The following is a 20859-nucleotide window of genomic DNA, read 5'->3' as shown; positions in this document are numbered from 1 at the left end:
ATGCCTGCTCAGCCTGTGGCTGTGGGAGTAGGATCGGGCTTTATACACAGGTTTGGGCAGATCACGTGAGGGATCCTTGAGTAGTGCCTACCATTTAATTTGGCCATCTGTGAGGGTTCAGGGGGAAACTCCCATGAGATCATTTCCAAGCAACCAGGCTTCCTTCAGACCTAGAGAAGAGGAAAATAATTATCAAATACATACTGAACTCCATCAAAAATTCTCAAATTTTAGAGGTACCAGTCTCTCAGCGAGGGAGGAGGTTCTGCTCATCCCTATTTCCAAAAGAAGATGGGAGGTCTTCATTTAGTATTAGCCCAAAAGGGCCTCAACATGAGAATTCATCTTGAATACTTCAATATTCTCCATAGAGTCTTCAGTCTATTCTACTTGCGATAAACCTAGGAGACTGGATGCTGTCCATAGATTTGTCAGTTGCATATCTGCATGTGCCTATTCACCCCGCTTTACAAAAATATCTTTGCTTCGCCATCAATTGCCAACATTTTCAGTCCAGAAGCCTACCTTTTGGCATAGCCATTGCCCCCAGTACCTTTTTGAATGTCCTGCTATCAGTAAATGCACTACTGAGGGAGAAGAGATTGAGAGTCCATCATTATCTGGATGACATTCTCCTACTTGCCAGCAATAGGAATATTCTTGTTCAGCATCAGAAGATTTGATTTATACTTTACAGTACTTTGGATGGCTAATAAACTGGAAAAAACTGTCCCAAGATGATCTTTCTGGGCACACTGCTGGATACCCAGGCCAACATGGACCAACTTCCAGGAGATAAAATAGGTCCTCCAGTTCGTAAGGTGAAGTTTGCCAGCAACGTCTCTGTTGGTCAGAACTTGTCTCACCATTTTGGGCTCCATGAATTCCATGTTCCCAATGATTCAGTAGGCTCAATGCACATAGAAACATTTCAGAGATCATTCTTCCCACAGTGGGATGGAGCATTGATGCATCGATCAATTATCATCCAAAACAGGGTGAAAAAGCTGCTGTGGTGGTGGACTCTGGTCTGCAGCTTGATGAAGTGCCACCTGATCATTCCTCTGCAAAAAGAGATAGTCAAATTGGATGCCAGTCTGGAAGGCTGGGGGGCTCATTATGAGAACAAGGCAGCCAGGGGTCGTTTGGCATTTGACCTCCAGGAAATAGTCTCAAAGATCTTAGAACTCAAAGTTGCCCTTCAAGCTCTACTAACCTTTGGCACTTCATTGAAGGGCATGAGGGTGCTCCTGTGTCTGGACAACAGAGACGCAGTAGCCTATATTCAGGTGCAGAGTGGTACTAGGAGCCCCACATTACTGGAAGAGGTTCGTCCCATTGTGAACTGGGCTCAGACATATCTAATAGATCTAAATTCAGTATACTTGCCAGCAATGGAGAACCAGCTACCTGATTCCCTGAGTTGGCAATTTTTGTTGAACAAGTAGCCACTTAGTCCCCAAGCATTTTCTTTTCTGACCAAGAGGTGGGGCATCCCCAAGATAGATCTTGCAGCAACCCCTGCGAATACCAAATGCCCGAGATGCCTGACAAGAGTTCCATACCCCTCGGGAGAGGGGATAAACTGCCTTCACCACCCCTGTAGGTTCAGTCTGGGTTACATATTTCCACCAATACCTCTGATTTTGAGATTTCTGTCAAGACTCAGCAGATCCACAAATACAGTGATAGCAGTAATCCTGTTCTGGCGGAGGAGGGAATGGTTCACAACACTTCTTTCTGTCAGTGTGGAAGATCCAATACTTCCTGTATTTTTTTTTATTATTATTATTCTTGTTACTGTAGTAATGCTATGCAGCAGAATTGCAGCTTCCATTGGTTCTGCATAGAGACCCCTTTTTAAATTGTAAGTGCACTTTATCGCGTGCACTACCTATACCATAGTGCAGTTTCTTTTCCAGATTTTCTATTATTACTTCCTGTAGTAACTCCAGATCTTCTGTCTCAGGGTCAGTTCCTGCACCCAGCTCCGGAGAAGCTACACCTTATGGCCTGAGAGGCAAAGGTTCCTAGAGCATGGTTGTTCTCATGAGGTGGTCACAAATCTACTTTAAGCCGGGAGAAGCTCCAAAAACAGCACATATCAGGAAATTTGGCAAAGTTTCCTCTCAGGCCGCGTACACACGGGCGGATTGTCTGCCCAACTAAGTTCGTCAGACAATCCGACAGACAGTCCGTTCAAAATTTGCATGAATGGACTTGACCACACACGATGAGCAGACAGTCCGCTGAAAGCGTGCGTGATGACGTGTACAACACGTACGACGGGACTAGAAAAACGACGTCCTATACACTGCAATGCAACCTTCGGCCGTGTAAATCCTTTCTGAGCATGCGCCATACTTAGTCCGTCCAACTTGCCTACACACGAGCGGACTGTCCGCTGAAACCAAGTTTGGACGGACAAAACCAAGTTTGAACAGACTGTCTTACGGAAATTCCGTAAGACTTTGTTTGTCAGATTGTCCGCTGAAAAAGTCCGCTGAAGCCCACACACGAGCGGATTGTCTGCTGAAACACGGTTCAGCGGACTAAGTTGGACAGACAATCCGCCCGTGTGTACGCGGCCTCAGTCACCAAGCAACAGTCCTGGGATCCCATATCCCCAGAAGTGGCAAAACTTCTCCAGTTTCTTTAAATAGGTCTCGATAAGAGCCTAAGTTCTAGTACTCTGGTCTAGGTTTCAGCACTTTCTGCTATGACAGGAATAAAATTGGCTGCATATCTTCTAGTTATTTAATTCATTAAAGCATGTATAAAAATAAGGTCACTCAGAAAACCCATATTTCCCTCTTGGGATCGTTTTTTTTGGAGGCATTATCAGTTGTCCCTTTTCATTCGCCAGATTCGGCTTCATTATAGGACCTAATGCTACATTCCATAGTTAGTCTGGTTGAAAAAAAGGCACAAGTCCATCTAGTTCAATCAACAAATGCTGTGTGTTTTCTTATTACAGTAACATCAGCAAGGAGGGTGTTTGAGATGCAATCCCTTGTCGTTAAAGCAGAGGTCCACCGAAAAAAAAATATTAAAAGCCAGCAGCTACAAAAACTGCAGCTGCTAACTTTTAATATATGGACACTTACCTGTCCAGGGAGCCCGCGATGTCAGCTGCTGAAGCCGATCTGTCTGTTGGCTCTCGGCTGCTGCCACTGCCATCCTCGGTAAGGGAATCAGGAATCAGTGGCTTCACTTCCTGGTTCCCTACTGCACATGCATGAGTCTTGCTGTGCATCCTCACTGGTCCCTGCTGTGTTCTGGGACCTGTGTGTCTCCCAGAAGACAGTGGGAGAGGAAAGCGTAGGTGCCGGAAGTGGCATAGGTGATCTATGCTAGGAAGTGGGAGCAAATACCTGTATTAGATAGGTATCTGCTCCCTCCTCCCCCCTGAAAGGTGCCAAATGTGACACCAGAGGAGGAGAGGATTCCAAAAAGTGGAAGTTCCATTTTTGGGTGGAACTCCACTTTAGGAACCTCATCTTATGTTTTATTGGCAAGTTTCACAGGCGGCACCGACTGTCAAACTCACCAGTTGAGATCAATGAGGCCAAGCTTCAACCATGTGCAATGCATGTGATTGTGGTGTGGTAGTGCGACATTTACAGGGTTAAAATTGAAAAGTGATCAGGAAACGGATTGCTCTTCAGAGGGTATTGCAAGTGTAAAGCTCTAAGTAACACATTCTTATTTTCTCCATACCAGGGGAGGTGTTTTCTAGTCCACCGAGATAGCAGGGAACAATGATAACTGATACCAGTCCAGAAGCAGAGTACAGGAAATTATCAGCTCACATGATCACTGGCTGGATGAAAACCCTTTTTTTGCACTTGTTAAACCGATTTAAAGTTCTTTCAATTATATATTAATCAGACCTAAAGGGGGCAAATAAGAGACATTTAAGCTCTATACACACTTTCAGATTTTCTGCTGAGTTTGTCCTTCAGCTTTACCAAAACCATATAATATGAGGTCAAACCTTAGGAGTTTCAATGTTTATGCAATCAGGCAGGCCCTTGCACTACATGGTTTTGATAAATCTGAAGACAAAATCAGCAGAAAATCTGATTGTGTGTATGGGGCTTTATTGTTAGAGTTTACATCCACTTTAAGGTGTGTGGTCAGCTTTTATATATATATAAAAAAAAAAGTTATTTGTATTATTCTTGGAAACAAAAAGCTGATTGAAAAGAGGCAGAGAAAAGAAGAAAGGGAAGATAAAAGCAAACCAAGAAAAGCAGATGGACAGATTGAGAGATAGTAAGATGAGAAGGGGGATGAGAATTTGGAAAAGAGGGGAGGAAAATAAGTTTGAGAAAGGAGGAGGAGATGGGAGGGGAAGGGAAGACTGAAAGAGAAGTTTCAGCACAAGGGAAAAATTGCTGAGCTTCAAGGGATTTTTTTCTGCAACATGAATCCCATCTCCTGTGTCTGAGGAAGGTCAACTTCATAGAGCGGTAAGTCTTGAGTGCAGAGTTTGTCTGATGTGTGGCCTGTGTCCTGGCAGAGACAAAGGGCATTAGCCACACTTATGATGGGCAGCATCTCCTGTTTTGAATAGGCATGTTACATCCACCCAGCATCAGACACAAAGAGGATCCCCTGTGATGACTGATTTACTTCTTGCCTGTATTATTAGTCTAGGAGACGTCTCTGAGCGTGACTTAAAACTTGGGAGGCAATTTCACCATTAACGTGGATTGTGACTGCTCACTTCATTTAATAATAGTACTATAACACTATTGTAAAACTCATTATGTTTGGTGGGATTTTAATAGGATTTAAACAGCACCTATTAAGTGCAGTGCGTGCAAAGGAATCAGTATTTAATAAGATTTGAATTACTGTTTGCCACATCGACTGAACGGTTTGCTAGAATGAGTCATTTCATATCAATGGTTAAACTCAAAGTGTAATAACACTAGCGTCCAAGCTAGCCTTTTCATGTGCCTCTTTCTGGAGGTCCTCCTATGGAAACAGTCTCTGCTAAAATAATTACATCACATCTGCCAGCTCAGGGAATTTAAGGGTTGCTGCATGTCAAAAAGGAAATGAAGACTATGTTATATTCGCCAGATTTGTTGGGTTCTATAAACTCTCTGGCGTTCATAGGGAAAAAAATATTGCCGGAATTTGCAGCAAATTCAAATAAGCTTTTGTGGAACTATTTATTTATGTTGCTTTGAAGTCATATGCATCTTGTTTACAGTCTCATTTTATATGGAAAAACACAGGTTGTTGCAATCAAAGTCCAGACAAGCAAACAAATTCAGTACAGATGTACAAAGTGCAGTGATGGTGTGCAGTGATCAATAGTAGCCATTCACATCTCAGTTCACTGAAGTCAGAGCAATGAATTGATTGATCATGTTCTGTTTCACTTTGGGGTTGATTTACTAAAGCTTAAAAGACTGTGTACTTTGCAAAATGCAATTGTACTCTGCAAGTGCAGTTGCTCCAGAGCTTAGTAAATGAGCAGAAACTCTGCTGACTGCCATTGTCCAATCACGTGCAAGTAAAAATGCATTTTTTTTTATTTTCCTTGGTCATGATTGGGTATTCTTTGGAAAGTGAAGCCTTACCTTATTTACTAAGCTCTGGAGCAACTGCACTTGCACTTTGCACAGCCTATTTGCCTTTAGTAAATCAACCCCCATGTCCTGTACACTGCACTTAATAAGCCTTTACATTTTGATCAGGGTTAGCGCATGCTGTACATTACATTACTGGCAAGCAAATGTGACATAATAAAAAAAAGACTGGGCAGCACAATGGCTTAGTGGTTAGCACATGTGTCTTGTAGCACTAGGGTCACTGGGTTTGGATCCCAGCCAAGACACTACCTCCGTGTATCTTTTGTGCTTGTATCAGTTTTTCCGAAGACATGAATGGTAGGTAAATTGGCTCCCAGTATGTGTAAATAGGCACGTGAGATAGAAACATTAAATTGTAAGCTTCTTAAAGGCAAGGACTTATATGAATGTACAATATGTAAATTGTCAGTGCCATATAAACATGTATAACTAATAAATAAATGGTAAACTGGCCTTCAAGGCAAAAAAATAAAATAAAATACATGACCATTAATAACTCTGATTCCTCCTGTATTGAATTGTATTGTAACTGTACTGTCTGTCCTCATGTTGTAAAGCGCTTTGCAAATTGCTGGTGCTATATAAATCCTGCATAATAATAATCAATCAGCAACCAAAAGTAGAAACACAGATCACTTGCCATGAGTTACATTCTTTTTGCACATCACCCCTTTTTTCTATTGCCTTTTGTACAGACATTAGAACAATTAATTGCAGCATTGTTGAATACATTAAAAAGCTTTTAAACATTCCATGTTGCTTCATCACTTGCATATGAGTCCCACCCTCCACTTCCAGTGACATTTCTCTACCCACTTACTGGCCTTTCTAAACAAGTTGTGTGTTATGAGAAAAAGAGGTCATACGCCCAGGGCCCCGGGTATTGTATAGGTCCAAGTGTGCAGCTGGAAAAATCCTAGCATGTATCTACCTGCTGATACTGAAGGGGGAGACCTGTCTGGTCAGGCTCCTCACCTAGTGACACAATAAATGTCTTTATTAACATCTTCTTTACCATTTTGCCATGTGCACTAGTTAAGAAATATATGTATATTCAAACTTAGATTTGTAAAGTAGTTTGTGTAAAAAGTGCAATTAAGTGCAAATCTACCTCTGCCTCTATAGATAGAAAATGCACTTGGGATTCCAATCTTGTTTCTTTCCTTTACATTCCTTTGTGCAGCCTGAGGTCTATTTGAAATACCACAATGGAATTAGTCTGTGCCATGATTACTGCACAGTGTTTCTTGCATATACAGTAAAAAATACCCCGGCAGCACTTGGGACTTTATATAGTAACACTTTAAAGAGCAAGCATATTCCATAACATGTATACACATTCACCAGACAGTTTTCCTTCCTCCAAGCACATTAAGATACTTATAAGTGTGTTAAATTGATTAAATTGCAACAATATGTTTATATATTACACGTATTTATACCATGCTGACAATTTACACAGCACTGTACAGTCCCATTGGTCCCTGCCCTCAAAGAGCTTACAATCTAAGGTCCCTACCTCACATACATACATACATACATACCCATATGTTGGAAAGGAGCCAATGAAACTAGTTATCACTGTGCTGCCCATATACACTGATTTTGGTACAGTCAAGCAACAATTTTTCCATTTGTTGGGTAGTAACAGTCAAAGTAGATGACTTTAATTTAAGGGTTGGAAATTTTTTTGCAATCATTTACAGTTCTCTGCTAATTTATCAGAATCAACTCTTTTAACAAACTACCTAGGGTATCATCATTTGAAATGGAAAGAAAATAAACTCCACCGCACTCGGTCTTGCAGAACTGAAATCTGACAAGTACAGTGCTTTAAAAAATATTGAAGTCAAAAAGTCATCATGGCAGTTAAGTATCTGGTATTTTCCAAAGAATTTATCAGCAGCAATTTAAGTGTTTCTCTCATGATAAGTTTCATTTAAAGAGAACCTTACATTCTCTAAAGTAATTTTCCTACAGGTCCCCTGCATTAGATGAGGTATTACATTTGCCTCTCTGATCATCCATGTCCCCTACCTCCTTTGTGTTCAGCTCTTCAGGCTCCATAAGACTCTTCAGCATTTAACACTTCCGGGAGTAATGGTTTGCATTCTATTGGATTCCATTGCAGGAGACTTTCAGTTAAATTTTATGGAAAATTGGTCTCTTTAATGTTTCGTAAATACAAATGGAAGCACACATATGGAAATTACAAACCTAAAGCACATATATTCACTATTGCCAACGGGTAACAGGAACCTGCAGGTCCCTAATTCCATGGTGTTTCACATCTACAGGCACTTTGGTATAGAAATGTCCAACCAGCTTCCTGGATCAAAGGTGTGGCTATGTCCTACTTCTTGGAAAAATCACCATTGGCCCATCACAAAGATTAGCAGCATTACTGGCCAATGAGGAGGATTGGGGGGGGAGGGGTATATTTTGAACTCAGAAAGCTGTTTAAAGGTTTTCCCGAGTACAGGTTTGCTTTAATATCATTACTTTTTCATTCCAATTTTGAATTTATACAGTACCATAGCTCCGAACTGTCCCTGATTTGAAACAAAGTCCCCATGTCCATCCCCCCCCCCCCTCATTTGTCCCTCAATTTGGTCTGATCTATATCATTGTATATAAAATGCACTATTTATCTTTCAGAAACTGTTGATGTCATTCACCTTGGTAAGGCTGAATACAGCAACAATATACTAGATAGTTATACTGCATCACCAAGATCTCTCCCAAAAGCCATACCTCCAATGTGGATACAAGGCTAAGTGACACAACTCTGCATAAAAACATAGGAACTGGGGTGCAGAAAAATGGCAGCAGGTGTTCTGGGCTGAGGAGTCAAAATGTTAATATTTGTCTGTAGTCGGAGGCAGTTTGTTCACTGAAGGGCTGGAGAGTGGTACAATAATGAGTGCCTGCAAGCAAAAGTGAAGCATGGTGAAGGTTCAATTAAAGTTTGGGGTTGCATTTCTGCAAACGGAGTTGGAAATTTGGTCAGGATCAATGGTGTCCTGAATGCTGAGAAATACAGGCAGATATTTATCCATCATGCCATAACATCAGGGAGGCATGTGATTGGGCCCAAACCTATTCTGCAGCAGGACAATGACTCCAAACATGTGGCCAATGTCATTAATAACTATCTTCAGCATAAAGTAGAGGAGTCCTGAAAGTGATGGTTGACCCACACAGAGCCCTGATTTTAACATCATCAAGTCTGTCTGGGATTACAAGAAGAGAGGGGATTTGAGGCAGCCTATATCCACAGAAGATTTGTAGTGTGCAAGTGTACCTAGAAGAATTCATGTTGTTTTGAAGGGAAAGAGTGGTCACACCAAATTTTGATTTGATTTGGATTTCTCTTCTGTTCTGTTCTTTTCTGTTCATTTACTTTCTATTTCTGAAAGCATTCTTAATTTACAACATCGTTTCACACTTGCCTAAAACTTTTGCACAGTAGTGTATTTGCTAAGGAAGTCAATATAGTTACTAGGGTTTGCAAAGTAAGGAACTAATATTAACTTTTTTTTCTGTATTCATACTAAACAGGCAGAGTCAATTGAACTCACCACCTGCCAACATGTGGGTTTTTTGGACATTGGCGATATATCTGAGCATTTGCATTTTGTACAGCAATGGACGAATCCTACCTCAGACAGGTACCAAATTTCAATCATACTCTCTATGCCCTCTCTTACCTCATATTTCTTTTGAAAATCCTAAGCAAACCCAACAGCCCATTGTCAAATGTCTCTATAAGCTACTTGGCTAGGTCTTAGATTGTATTTTGTTATTTCTTTAAGTTTTTAACATTGAACCAGTATTTCTTGTCTTCGAATAATATTATGTTTGCAGGATGTAAATGATCTTAAGGAGAACCTATGCCTAGATCATGCACACTGAACATGTGGTGATGGCACTTGAAAACAAGCTGTCACTTACCTCTGTGTCTATAAGCATATTAGAGAAATTCATTTTTACATTTCTCAACACTGGGTAATGAACTCTCAAGCTTTTCCCTGTGCAGAGTAAAATCCTGGCAAGCTGTACCAGCCCTCTAGTGTAAACCACCAACGGGTGTTTCTGAACAGAACTCAACTTTGGAGTCTTTGTTGTGATCTTTCTTTATCTTTCTATGAGAATTATTTCACATTAAAATTAGTTAGAATGGTTATGGGTAGCTTGTTTTAAAGCTCCTTTACTGCTTCTTAAGAATGTGTGAATAGTTTAATACCATAATGCAATATAAAATAGGACTGCTTCAAGCAAAAAATCTAGTACAGATATATATGTATATATGACTTAATGAATGCCATGAGCATCCATATTGGAAAAAAAAAAAAAACAGTAAGTTACAGTAGAGCTTAGTAAACATGTGTGGCCATCTGTGGAGCACCTAATTGCTCTGTACCCAACGCAAGCCTAGCAGAGCTGCATCAATGCTTTGCATGCACCAAACACAGCTTTTAAAATAATACCACCTTTTGTTTCCATTAGCAGCTTGGTGCACTGCTGGTAAACCTCAACTAAAACATGTTCACTAAATGTTTGACCACCTAAAACAGCAATATAAGACATTTTCCTACTGGAGGTTGTAGTTTCCCCTGACTACCACGTACTCATGCCACCTTCCTTTCCTGTAAGGGCATATTTTGCAGGGTACATAGCAGCACCCCGAACTAGAACAGATAAGGAAAACCTTAGTTTGCTGAAACTATTCTACTTTAGGCCTATTCAGACAGGTGAAGGAGGGCTGATAGTTTGCTGCGTTCAGATGCACCTAACCCTTGCATCTGCACGCAACAGTACTCTGTGCTATGGCTACACACAAACAGAACAATTAGCAGCGTACAGTTTGTATGCAGCCATAAATGGCATGTCTGGACACTGTCTGCGTCCAGAGAGGGTTAAAGTCCCTAAATCGCATTTGTAACCACTTGGATAAAATGATACATGCAAACAGTGGTGCTTCTGACTATTGATTTGTACAAGGTACTGTCTTGTACATTACCTTATGTAAGGAATTGTTTACAGTATATCTGTAAACACATGGGGATAGTTTCTCAGAGAGCAAGAATGGCTGATTCTCACCAGCAGCAGTCCATGTAAATGAGCCCTTACTAATACTGATTTTCCAAGTTTATATTGAGTACCGCAAACAAATCTCATTATTATATGATCCTGCTATGTATCACGTCACAAACATCTTATGGGTGTTAATACTTTAAAGCAGAAATCCAAGCAAAACTGATATTGTCTCATTTCAATAACCATGTTTATTCTTACTTGAATATTGGTGCTCTTTGTGTATTTCATTAAGATCTGCGCAGTAATCTTTTACACAATGCAGGAGCTTCTTTAACAAGTTCACACTATTTATGTGCTGCTGCAGCGTTGTACTCACAATTCTGGTACCTGCATAAGTTATATGCAGCTTAGTCATGATTTTATCATTGCTTTTACAAGTTATATCATGTTTGCAAAGGAATGTAACCACTTCCAGACTGGCTCACGTCGATATACGTCGGCATTTTAAAGAGGGATATAATTGTTATGGCAGCAACTAGCTACCATAACCCTGATATCCTCTTCTTTGATGAGCGGTCCGGTTTCAGATAAAGGTGGTCTTTGCAGTGGATTCGCAGCGAGATCACTTTTATCTGTAGCGGGAGAGGGATACCCCCTCCCGCTGCTCTCCAGTGCCCTCTGCGGCTTATTGGAGCCGTCGGTAGCGGCAGAGGCAATTGAGTCCTTTCCCTGGCTTGGTATGGAGATGAGTGAGGGGAAGATGGCCCCCACCCATCTCCACACCATTGCAGGCCGGAAGCAACGGCAAAACGTCACTTCCGCCCATAGCTCTTAAAAATACTTTTTTTTTTTTTACTTTTTGTAAATTACATTTAATTTTTATTTATTTATTTTTATTGCATTTTAGTGTAAATATGAGATCTGAGGTCTTTTTGACCCCAAATCTCATATTTAAGGGGTCCTGTCATGCTTTTTTTTCTATTACAAGGGATGTTTACATCCCTTGTAATAGGAATAAAAGCGACATAATTTTTTTTTGTTTTAAAAAAAAAACTGTGTAAAAAAAAAAAAAAAAAAGGTAAAATAAATAAAAATTTAAAATGAATATGTGCGCAGCGCCCACATATGAAAACGGTGTTAGCCTATGGAGATTTTTAAGGGTAAAAGTTTGTCGCCATTCCCCGAGCAGGCACAATTTTGATATATCATGACATGTTGGGTATCAATTTACTCGGTATAACATTATCTTTCAAAATTAAAAAAAAAAATTGGTTAACTTTACTGTTGTCTTATTTTTTAATTCAATACATTTTTTTTTTCCAAAACAATGCAATTGTAAGAACGCTGTGCAAATACGGTGTGACAGAAAGTATTGCAATGACCGCCATTTTATTCTCTAGGGTGTTAGAAAAAATATATATAATGTTTGGGGGTTCTAAGTAATTCTCTAGAAAAAAATCTGTTTTTAACTTCTAAACACTAAATCTCAGAAAGAGGCTCAGTCCTCAAGTGGTTAATGCACAGAGGGAAAACAAATCCTTTGTGGTCATTGGCTAGACCCAGAGCACCCAAACTCTCCAGTTCAAGCACTATGTTTTATATTTTACAAATATTCCCATGCTGAAAGTATCCCCATCAGAGTCCCCCTTAAATTAGAGTGTCTGCTGACCTTAGGCCATAGGCAGTGTCTGCTGACCTTAATCTTTAATCAGTGCATATTGAGGATGCACCACAAATCCTACCTGGAGGCCTAGTAGAATCTTGTATTGGGCTGTATGTATGTGGCCCACGGGCCATAGTTTGGAGACTCTTGGGCTAGAGAAATATATTTATATGAACATTTTGTGCAGCAAGAAGTAAAATGTAATTTCTCCAAAGTGAGGGAAAACCCTCTTTAGATCATTGTCACTGGAAAAAGCATCCCCACTGCAATATTTCTCTTCTATTTCTGTTCTGGTGACAACTCAACATTTTGGATTTTCACTCACTTTCATTCTTAATGACTGTGGTCACCAGAGCAAAAAGAGATTGAATTTACCTAATAGGTGCACAGACCAGGCACTCCACCCAAAATGGAAAAAAGTTTGAGCGTTAGATAAACTATAAATTGGTTGTGTATGTGCGAGTAAAAAACTTAATTTGTCTAAAGGGTTAAAGAACATAAGCCCTGTGGCCAATCTGAGTATAGGTCTATATCAAGCAGTGTAAATACAATGCAGTACTGCACTGCAGCTCTTTGAACAATGTTACATTTTCAATTTCATAATGCATAATTTATGGTGGTGGAGGCATAACAGAGCTATCAAGAGTTCCAAAATTAGTTTAGAAAAGATGTAATAAACATTCTATACTGCAACTGTAGACATTCATATTTTCCACAATAACCTGTAATGAGATGCAAATTATTTTCAAGTCAATGTGCTGACTCAAATTTATATACTCTGCATGGCCTTTACAGTTTATGCTATTTTCATCATGCTACTAAAGAATGAAACAAGACAACTAAACCTAGGGTTTTCAATAGCTATAAAAATGTACCGGTACATATGTATATATATTTAATTCTTGTCATAAACTATATCAATAAATATGCACCCTGTGAAAACTGTAACATTACAGCAAAAAGCAGGCTTTAATAGTATGCTTGAAGGATTAGTCAAAACAAGTATAATCTGCTGGAACAAGTCTACAAGAATTGTTTGGTTCCCGTAACTACACCCTGAAGTCATTATGAATTTAATGATGTGGCATAATAACTGGAAAAAACAATGAAAAAATATTAATCTGTGTTATACACAATAACTGGTTATATGAACCAGTTTGTCTAAATACATTTGGGACTCCTTATCTTTTTGTAATTAGGATAGCTAAGTAATTCTTATGCTTTGAAGCGTAAAGTTGGGTTAGATGGAGCAAAACGGTTATTTAGCTCAATTACTGACCGTCCAAGTTGTTAGATACATACTTTATCATAGTGTGTCTAATGGCACCTTTTGAAGGATAATCATACTGAATAATAAAAGATGACACCATCACAACATTGTAGGAAAAAAATGTAAAAAAGATGGGGGAAATTGGTCTATTGGTCATGCACCTTGTAACCTGATTGATAAATAATTTTTTAGCTACACTAACAATTATGTAGGAGAAGAGCCTACTAATTATTTTTACATTGCCATGTAATGAATAGCAACTACATAATTTAGTAAAATGAAAAAAGGTGAACTCATTCCAGCCTGAGTAATAACACCAGGTTGAAATGTGCAAGTGGGCCATTGTGTATAGTAAGTGTGCAGATTTCAGGTTAAAGCTCTTAGAATGAATCATTAGGATTTTTCTTTGGTGACTATAGGTAGCTGAAATATGTCTACATTTACATAGCCAGAGGAAGCAGGAGAACATTCAGACTCGGTTCAAATTGAGGCGACTTGTTAGCCGCCTGACAAGTCACGCTCCATTCAGTGCAATGGAACTGTTCTAATCGGAGCGCTCAAATCGCTCCAACTTAGAAAAAGGTTCCTGTACCATTTGGGGGCGACTTCAGAGCGACTTGCATTAACTTCTATTATAGAAGTCATTTGTGAGCCACGCTGAAGACACGTTGTATGGGTCAGGTGATTTTGAAGCCGCCCCAGCATGAACCGAAACTCACTGTCTGTGTTATTTTATCATTCTCTATTTAATAAAGGGTTGCATCACAAACAAACAACAATAGAAAAATATTATACAAGTCATGGTCACTGGAAAGAACAAAATAATGACTGCATTGACATGTCAATAGATATGTCCAAAAGTCACAACAAATACCAATATTCAACAATATTATAAGGCAATTAGTACATATATATCAAAAGTTATTACCAAAAAGTCAAGTGCCAGCCATATGCACACAAGGTCAAAACATGAAGAAACCAGCCCACTGGGCCCCTCGTCTCCACCACTACATAACATAATGGAGGGGTATTTAAAGTCATTCCAATAAAACCATTTTTTATTCACATCCAAGGTATTTTTCTTAATATCAAGTGTAAAATCCTCCATTTCTTGGATATCGTCTACTCTGGCAAACCCATGTTTCACAGTTAATGGTCATGTGCTTTGCTTTTCTTAGTTTTTTTTTAAATTGTTTATTTATAAGTTTTTCAAGGTATACAAGCAAAAGCAACATTTCAAACATAGTATAAGAGCAAAGTTACAGTCATTAGAGAATATAGAATATTTGGAATATTCAAAGTGCTCAAATAATCTAAGTAACAATAGGCAGAATAAAGAAAAAAAGGTATCGATAGTACATCATGGTATTACATGTAAACCTTTTGTACATTAGGCGTAAACATCAAAGCAAATAGTGACCAGTTCACATATGTCTGCAAGAGTGACAGTGACTTATATTTATCATGGCATGGGGAGTTGCGCTTCTGTGTTATATTCAGATGAGTCCCACTTCCCCCAAATAATGCCAAATTTGGGCAGGGAATCCTCTATGACCGTTGTAAGGTGTTCCATTCTGCAGATGTCTGCTATGATCGAAAGGAATTGTGCAAAGGTAGGAGGGGTGGTAGCCAGCCAACATTGTGGAATGACGCATTTAGCTGCCAGCAAGATATACGCCATCAGTTTGTGAAGGGTTTAGTTATTTTCGGGAGGGGTAGGCCCAACAGAAGATGTATAGGTTGGAGAGGAATGGGAATTCCCAACACCTTTTCCAAGAGGTTGCATACTTGTGACCAAAAGGGGATTATAATAGGACATTCCCAAAATATGTGGTAGTGGGTGCCCAGAGAGGAACCGCATCTCCAGCAATGACTATAGGGTGAAAGTTTGTGGACTGCTAAGAATTCGGGAGTCCTTTACCAAAACATAAGTATTTTATAGACCGTTTCCCTCTGGGCTACACACCTAGAAACCTTAGAAGTGGCATCCCAGATCTTCCCCCATTCTCCTAGGGAGATAGGGTTATGTGCTTTTCCACATACTGGGAATGCAAGCCTTAGTGACATTAGGCAGTTGTAAGTGCATAGATTTCTTGTAGCATTTATTCGACATAGAGGTGAGGTGAAGAAATAAAGCTACTGGGTTATCCTTCAGGGAAATGCCTGTGGTGTGATGTATGATCTCCAGCACCGACTTCCAGAAGGTATGTAAGACTGGGCAGTCCCAGAAGATGTGCAAAAAGGTGGCAACATGCGTGCATCTGTGTTATTTAAAAAAAGTGTATGCAGGTTTCTACATCCATACAAACAAGATGGATGGAGGAATCCCCTTGCTGGGGAACATTGTATTCTGACAGCAGCATTCCCCACTATCAGAATACACTAATCAGCGGCTGCAGCTAAAAGTCTGCCTTATGCAGATCTCTAATCACACCCAGTGTTTTACATCCTGTGTGGGTCTGATACATGGATACATGCATTGGACCTACGTGGATGTACAGTCCAGGATGCGTGCGGAGATCTATACAGGTCCATGCAGCTGGCTGCTGGTAATTCATTTGAACAGGCTGTCTGCACAGGTGAAACCAGCACCTACGCATGGATGTACGCATCGGTATGCCTGTGTGAATGAGGTCTTTTTTTTTTAGTTTGCTGTTCAAAAAATTAGAGGGTCAAGACAAACCATTTATGGCTAGCAGGTGTGCTTACAATGGTCAGCTTTTATTAATTTATGTAAAACCTTTATCTTAAAAGTAAAGAAAATATTGCCGTAACTGTTTAATAAGTATTTGATGAAGTTCAGCTTTAATTTGTTAATCAAGGCCATCTGATTTATTCTCTGTTGCTCCCACAGTAGTAGTAGTAGTACTAGAGTGGAAACACCATAGGAAAGGAATGAGTTGTGCTGGCCATACACTGATTGAAATTTGACCATTTCAGCAAGGACCAGCTGAATTTTGATCCATATGTAGCCCTTGCTTGATCAGTGTATTCTAACAGGGTAGGTTCCGCTGTCATAATACAATGTTCTAGCGGGGGATGTGCAGGGGGGGGGGTATTATTCCAACTACTTCATTTTTATAGATGGAGGAATCTCCTTAGCTGAACGAAAATAAATTCAACAAATGCAACCACCACATCCAGGGATTGGTAAGATGCAATGTATAACATTTTGTTTTTGGGTTTAATACCACTCAGAGCAATTACTTAATTCACTCCTTCCCCTGCTGTTCTTGTCTCCTAAAAGTCCTAAATGCATTTCAACTTGATGTGCACACTTCCCCATTCTTATGCCTTGTACACAGGGTCAGACATTTCCGACCACAAAATCCGACAAATTTTGTCCGAAACTGGTGTTGCATACACACGTCAGACAAAGTTATCGGAAAATCTGATTGTTCGGAAAGTGGTGACGTTTGTTGCGTACGATGGGACTACATAGAGGCTATTAGCCAATAGCTTTAGTCTCATAATTTGATCTGAGCATACGTGGCACTTTGTCTGTCGGAATTCTCTACAAACGATTAGAAAAAGTCCAATCGGATTTTTTTTGTCGGGAAATTTTAGATCCTGCTCTCAAATTTTTTCAGTCGGAATTTCCAACGGAAAAAGTCAGACAGAGCCCACACACTATCGGATTTTCCGACAATATAATCTGATCAGACCTTTTCTGTCGGAATTTCCGACCGTGTGTACAGGGCATAACATGACAGCATTCAGGACTAGTGACTGGTAGCCCTAGCACTAAGTACTACAATGTGGGAAGGCAGGGCATTGTCATATGTTCCTCCATACCTGGACATATCTCAATGTTCTCCCTGCAGATCACACTGGCTGGAGAGAAAATAGAAGGTAAGTAACCCCCTAAATAGGCACTGCTACAAAAAAGTAAGTACAGACATTATTGTTCCACTGCTATTTTGCAGGAAGTTCCTCTTCATTCTCTAACTTTCCTCAGCCTTCCTTATATTCCCCTCTCCCCACCCTCCAACATGCTCACACTAATCTTTTTTATAACATCCTCTTTCCTCAAACTCTCATGTCTTTACCCCCCCTCTTCAGCCCCCCAACCTGTACATATCTCCCGCTCGTCTGCCCATTATATATTACTCCACTTACCACCTCCTGCTCATTCTAAGCCCACACAGTATTACTGCTTCTATTCTACCACAGCATCTGCCCTCCTATAAATCCCAATCCCGTCATACCACCCTCACCCTCCTGCTACTCCAAATGTCTGGGGACATCGCACCAAACCCCGGCCCTCCCACACCCAATTCCCAATACCAAATTTGCCCATCTACCTCCTCCAACAGTAGTCGTAACTTCAACCTTCTCATCCCAATTCCCCTGATTCCACAAGTCGGCCCCCCTCTTTCATGGGCCCTCTGAAATGCCTGCTCAGTCTTCAACAAACTAGCTTCTGTCAATGCCCTTTTCTTCTCCCAATCCCTTAATCTATTTGCTATAACCAAAACCTGGCACCAGGAATTCGACACTACTTCTCCAGCTGCCCTGTCCCACAATGACCTCCTCTGGACTCACACCACCAGACCCACTGGACAAAAAGGAGATGGTGTCGGACTTCTCCTCTCCCCACAATGTACCTGCCAGGTACTTCCCAAACATCCCTCTCTTTCCCCCTGCTCTTTCGAAATGCACTGTATTCGTCTTTTCTCTCCAGCTTGTCTGAGAGTAGCAGTCATTTATCAGACTGCTGGATCAGTGTCACGCTTTCTGGATGACTTCTCTACATGGCTACCCTACTTTCTCTCATCTGAAGTGCCTGCCATCATCCTAGGTGACTTTAACATTCCAATCAATGTTAATGCCGCTACCACTTCTAAACTACTCAACCTAACCTCCTCTTTTAACCTAACACAATGGACACAAACCACCACTCACTCCAATGGCAACACTCTTTACCTCATGTTCTCCCATTGCTGCACTCACTGGAATCTCTCGAACACACCCTTTCCTCTCTCTGATCACAACCTTATCCATTTCACACTCTCCTTGTCTCCTACATCCCATGCTGCCAACCCACAAACCACTACCCGCAGAAACCTTCGCAAACTCAAACCTTCCCTTCTTCACTTTGCTACTGATGGCTTTTATGACAAAATTGAACCCCTGTCCTGCCCAAACCTAACCACTTCCATCTACAACACCACGTTGTCATCCTCCCTAGACATACTTGCTCCTCTTTCTACACGCAGAACCAGGCCCCATCTGCCACAACCTGGGCAAACAAACGACACCAGAAGTCTCAAGAGACACAGCCGTGCTCTTGAGCAGGCATGGCGTAAATCTAAATCCCTGCAAAACTTTACCCTCTACAAATCTGCCCTCTTCAAATTCAACTCCTGCCTCCACACTGCTAAACAAATCTATTAAAACACTCTCATCAAAACCCTCTCATCCAAACCTCACCAACTCTTTTCTACCCTTAATTCCTTACTTCACCCCCCACTGCCCCCACCCACAAAATTGCTTACCGCTCAACAGATTGCCAACCATTTCAATAGCAAAATCGACACAATTCGCAAGGAGATAGCCAGCATTCAAATTCCTCCCCTACCCAACACATTGGGTCCAACACCACACTCAATACTCACCTCCTTTTGCTCAGTTACCACAGATGAAGTTGATAAACTCCTCTCCATGGCTTACCTCACTACCTGTCCCCTGGAGTAGAAAAGATGTAGCTGGATAGCCGCACTCCGAATTATTCAACTTTATTTCAAAAATGTAATTAAAATCATAGCATCTAGGCTGGTAAACAGACTAACTGCACAGCCGCTGACATGTTTCACACCGAACACGGTGCTTAGTCATAGCTAATGAACAGAATATACATACAGAGCTATATACACACACACACAAGCAATTAGACAAATGAATAAAATAAGTGTATGACAAGATAGCAATTAAGGAAACACCTGTAAACATCCAAAGTCTGAAGATTAACATATAAATGGATGAAAGGAAAAAGCCTTTTTCCCCTAAAACACCAAAATCAAACTGACACGTTGAAAGCATACATAATGGTAATAAATGAATGACATGATAAATCTTATCCTTAGGTGAAGAGGTATAGGTGTAACCTAGAGAAATAAAAAATGGCATAAGTAAAAACATTTTTCATTTTGTATGTAAAAAAAATGTATGTTTTTTTCACACGCATTGGCAGACACACAAAAAAAAGGAGAGAAAGAAACAAACTCTCAATGTGTGTGCATGTCAATACATGGGGGCTCATTGAATGTCAAACTCACCAGAATAAAACACACAAAAAATATTCCCTAAAAATGACACATCCCAAAAAAGGTTTCATAATAGAAAGATTGCAAATATCTCATTATTGGATGTGTCTACTTAGGTCTTCTCCTATGATACAATGCATAGATATCAAAAATAAAAGTAAATATAGGAATAGACCAAATGAACGATCGATATCGAATGTTCTAAAACCAAGGGCAGGTTCAATGCGAATATCATTATACCGACAGGTATAAGAAGCTGATACAAAAGCCCTGTTGATTGATCACACACCCAACATAATATATCAGCTGTGTGATTATCAAACGAATGACAAACATGTCTAATAGGATATTAATTAACATAAAAAATACTGATATTCATAATCACTGCAGAGAAAAATGCTGCAATATATGCATACAGCCCTATTCAAAAAACAGTCTCAATCAAATAATTGGCCTGTCCTCAATGTAAAGCAATTATAATAAATGGAAAATAGTGAATAAACTCTGGCAGAAACATAATAAAATGAGCCCAGCAGAACCAGATGAAAAAACCTGTCAGCACCAGACCGACAACCAGTGAAATGGGAGCCATACATATTAGCTTTGTAAATATTGGGCAATCAATATGTGGAAAATTCACATAAAAGAATGAAATGTCCCACTCAAAGTTAAGGCCCATAGGCTGCCTCGTATGGAGATGGAATATCCAATAAACCTCCCTTTTGCATAACAGACTAAACCTATCACCCCCTCTTTTAGTTAAAGTGACTTTTTCCACCCCCTGAATGCGTAAGCCACTGACATCCTTATCATGGCAAAGATTCCAATGCTTCACAACATTAGTGGGGTGGTTTTTGGAAATGTCATAGAGGTGGTCATATAATCTGTCTCTCAGTCTTCTTGTTGTGCATCGAACATACTGTATGCAACATTGTTCACACGTAACCACGTAAATAACAAATTTAGCGTTACAGTTAATGAAGGCCATAGCTTTAAAATCCTTATTTA

General features: G+C 40.1%; 1 protein-coding gene across 10 annotated transcripts in view; it reads left to right on the top strand.

Annotated features, from left to right (window-relative positions):
* Nucleotides 1-4353: 4353 nt before the first annotated feature.
* COL16A1 (collagen type XVI alpha 1 chain) overlaps nucleotides 4354-20859 on the top strand; it is a 294574-nt gene continuing 278068 nt past the window's right edge. For all 10 annotated transcript variants that reach the window (XM_077481956.1, XM_077481958.1, XM_077481954.1 and 7 more), the window contains exons 1-2: nucleotides 4354-4475; nucleotides 9174-9283. In XM_077481956.1, coding sequence (XP_077338082.1) covers nucleotides 9205-9283 — 79 coding nt within the window. In that variant the 5' untranslated portion in view covers nucleotides 4354-4475; nucleotides 9174-9204. The remainder of the gene's footprint in view (nucleotides 4476-9173; nucleotides 9284-20859) is intronic.

Source organism: Lithobates pipiens, unplaced genomic scaffold (assembly GCF_037356315.1).
Source record: "Lithobates pipiens isolate NorthernLeopardFrog02 unplaced genomic scaffold, aLitPip1_a1.2 Scaffold_16, whole genome shotgun sequence".
NCBI classification, from domain to species: Eukaryota; Metazoa; Chordata; class Amphibia; order Anura; family Ranidae; genus Lithobates; species Lithobates pipiens.
This window is presented reverse-complemented; position numbering and strand designations above follow the sequence as displayed.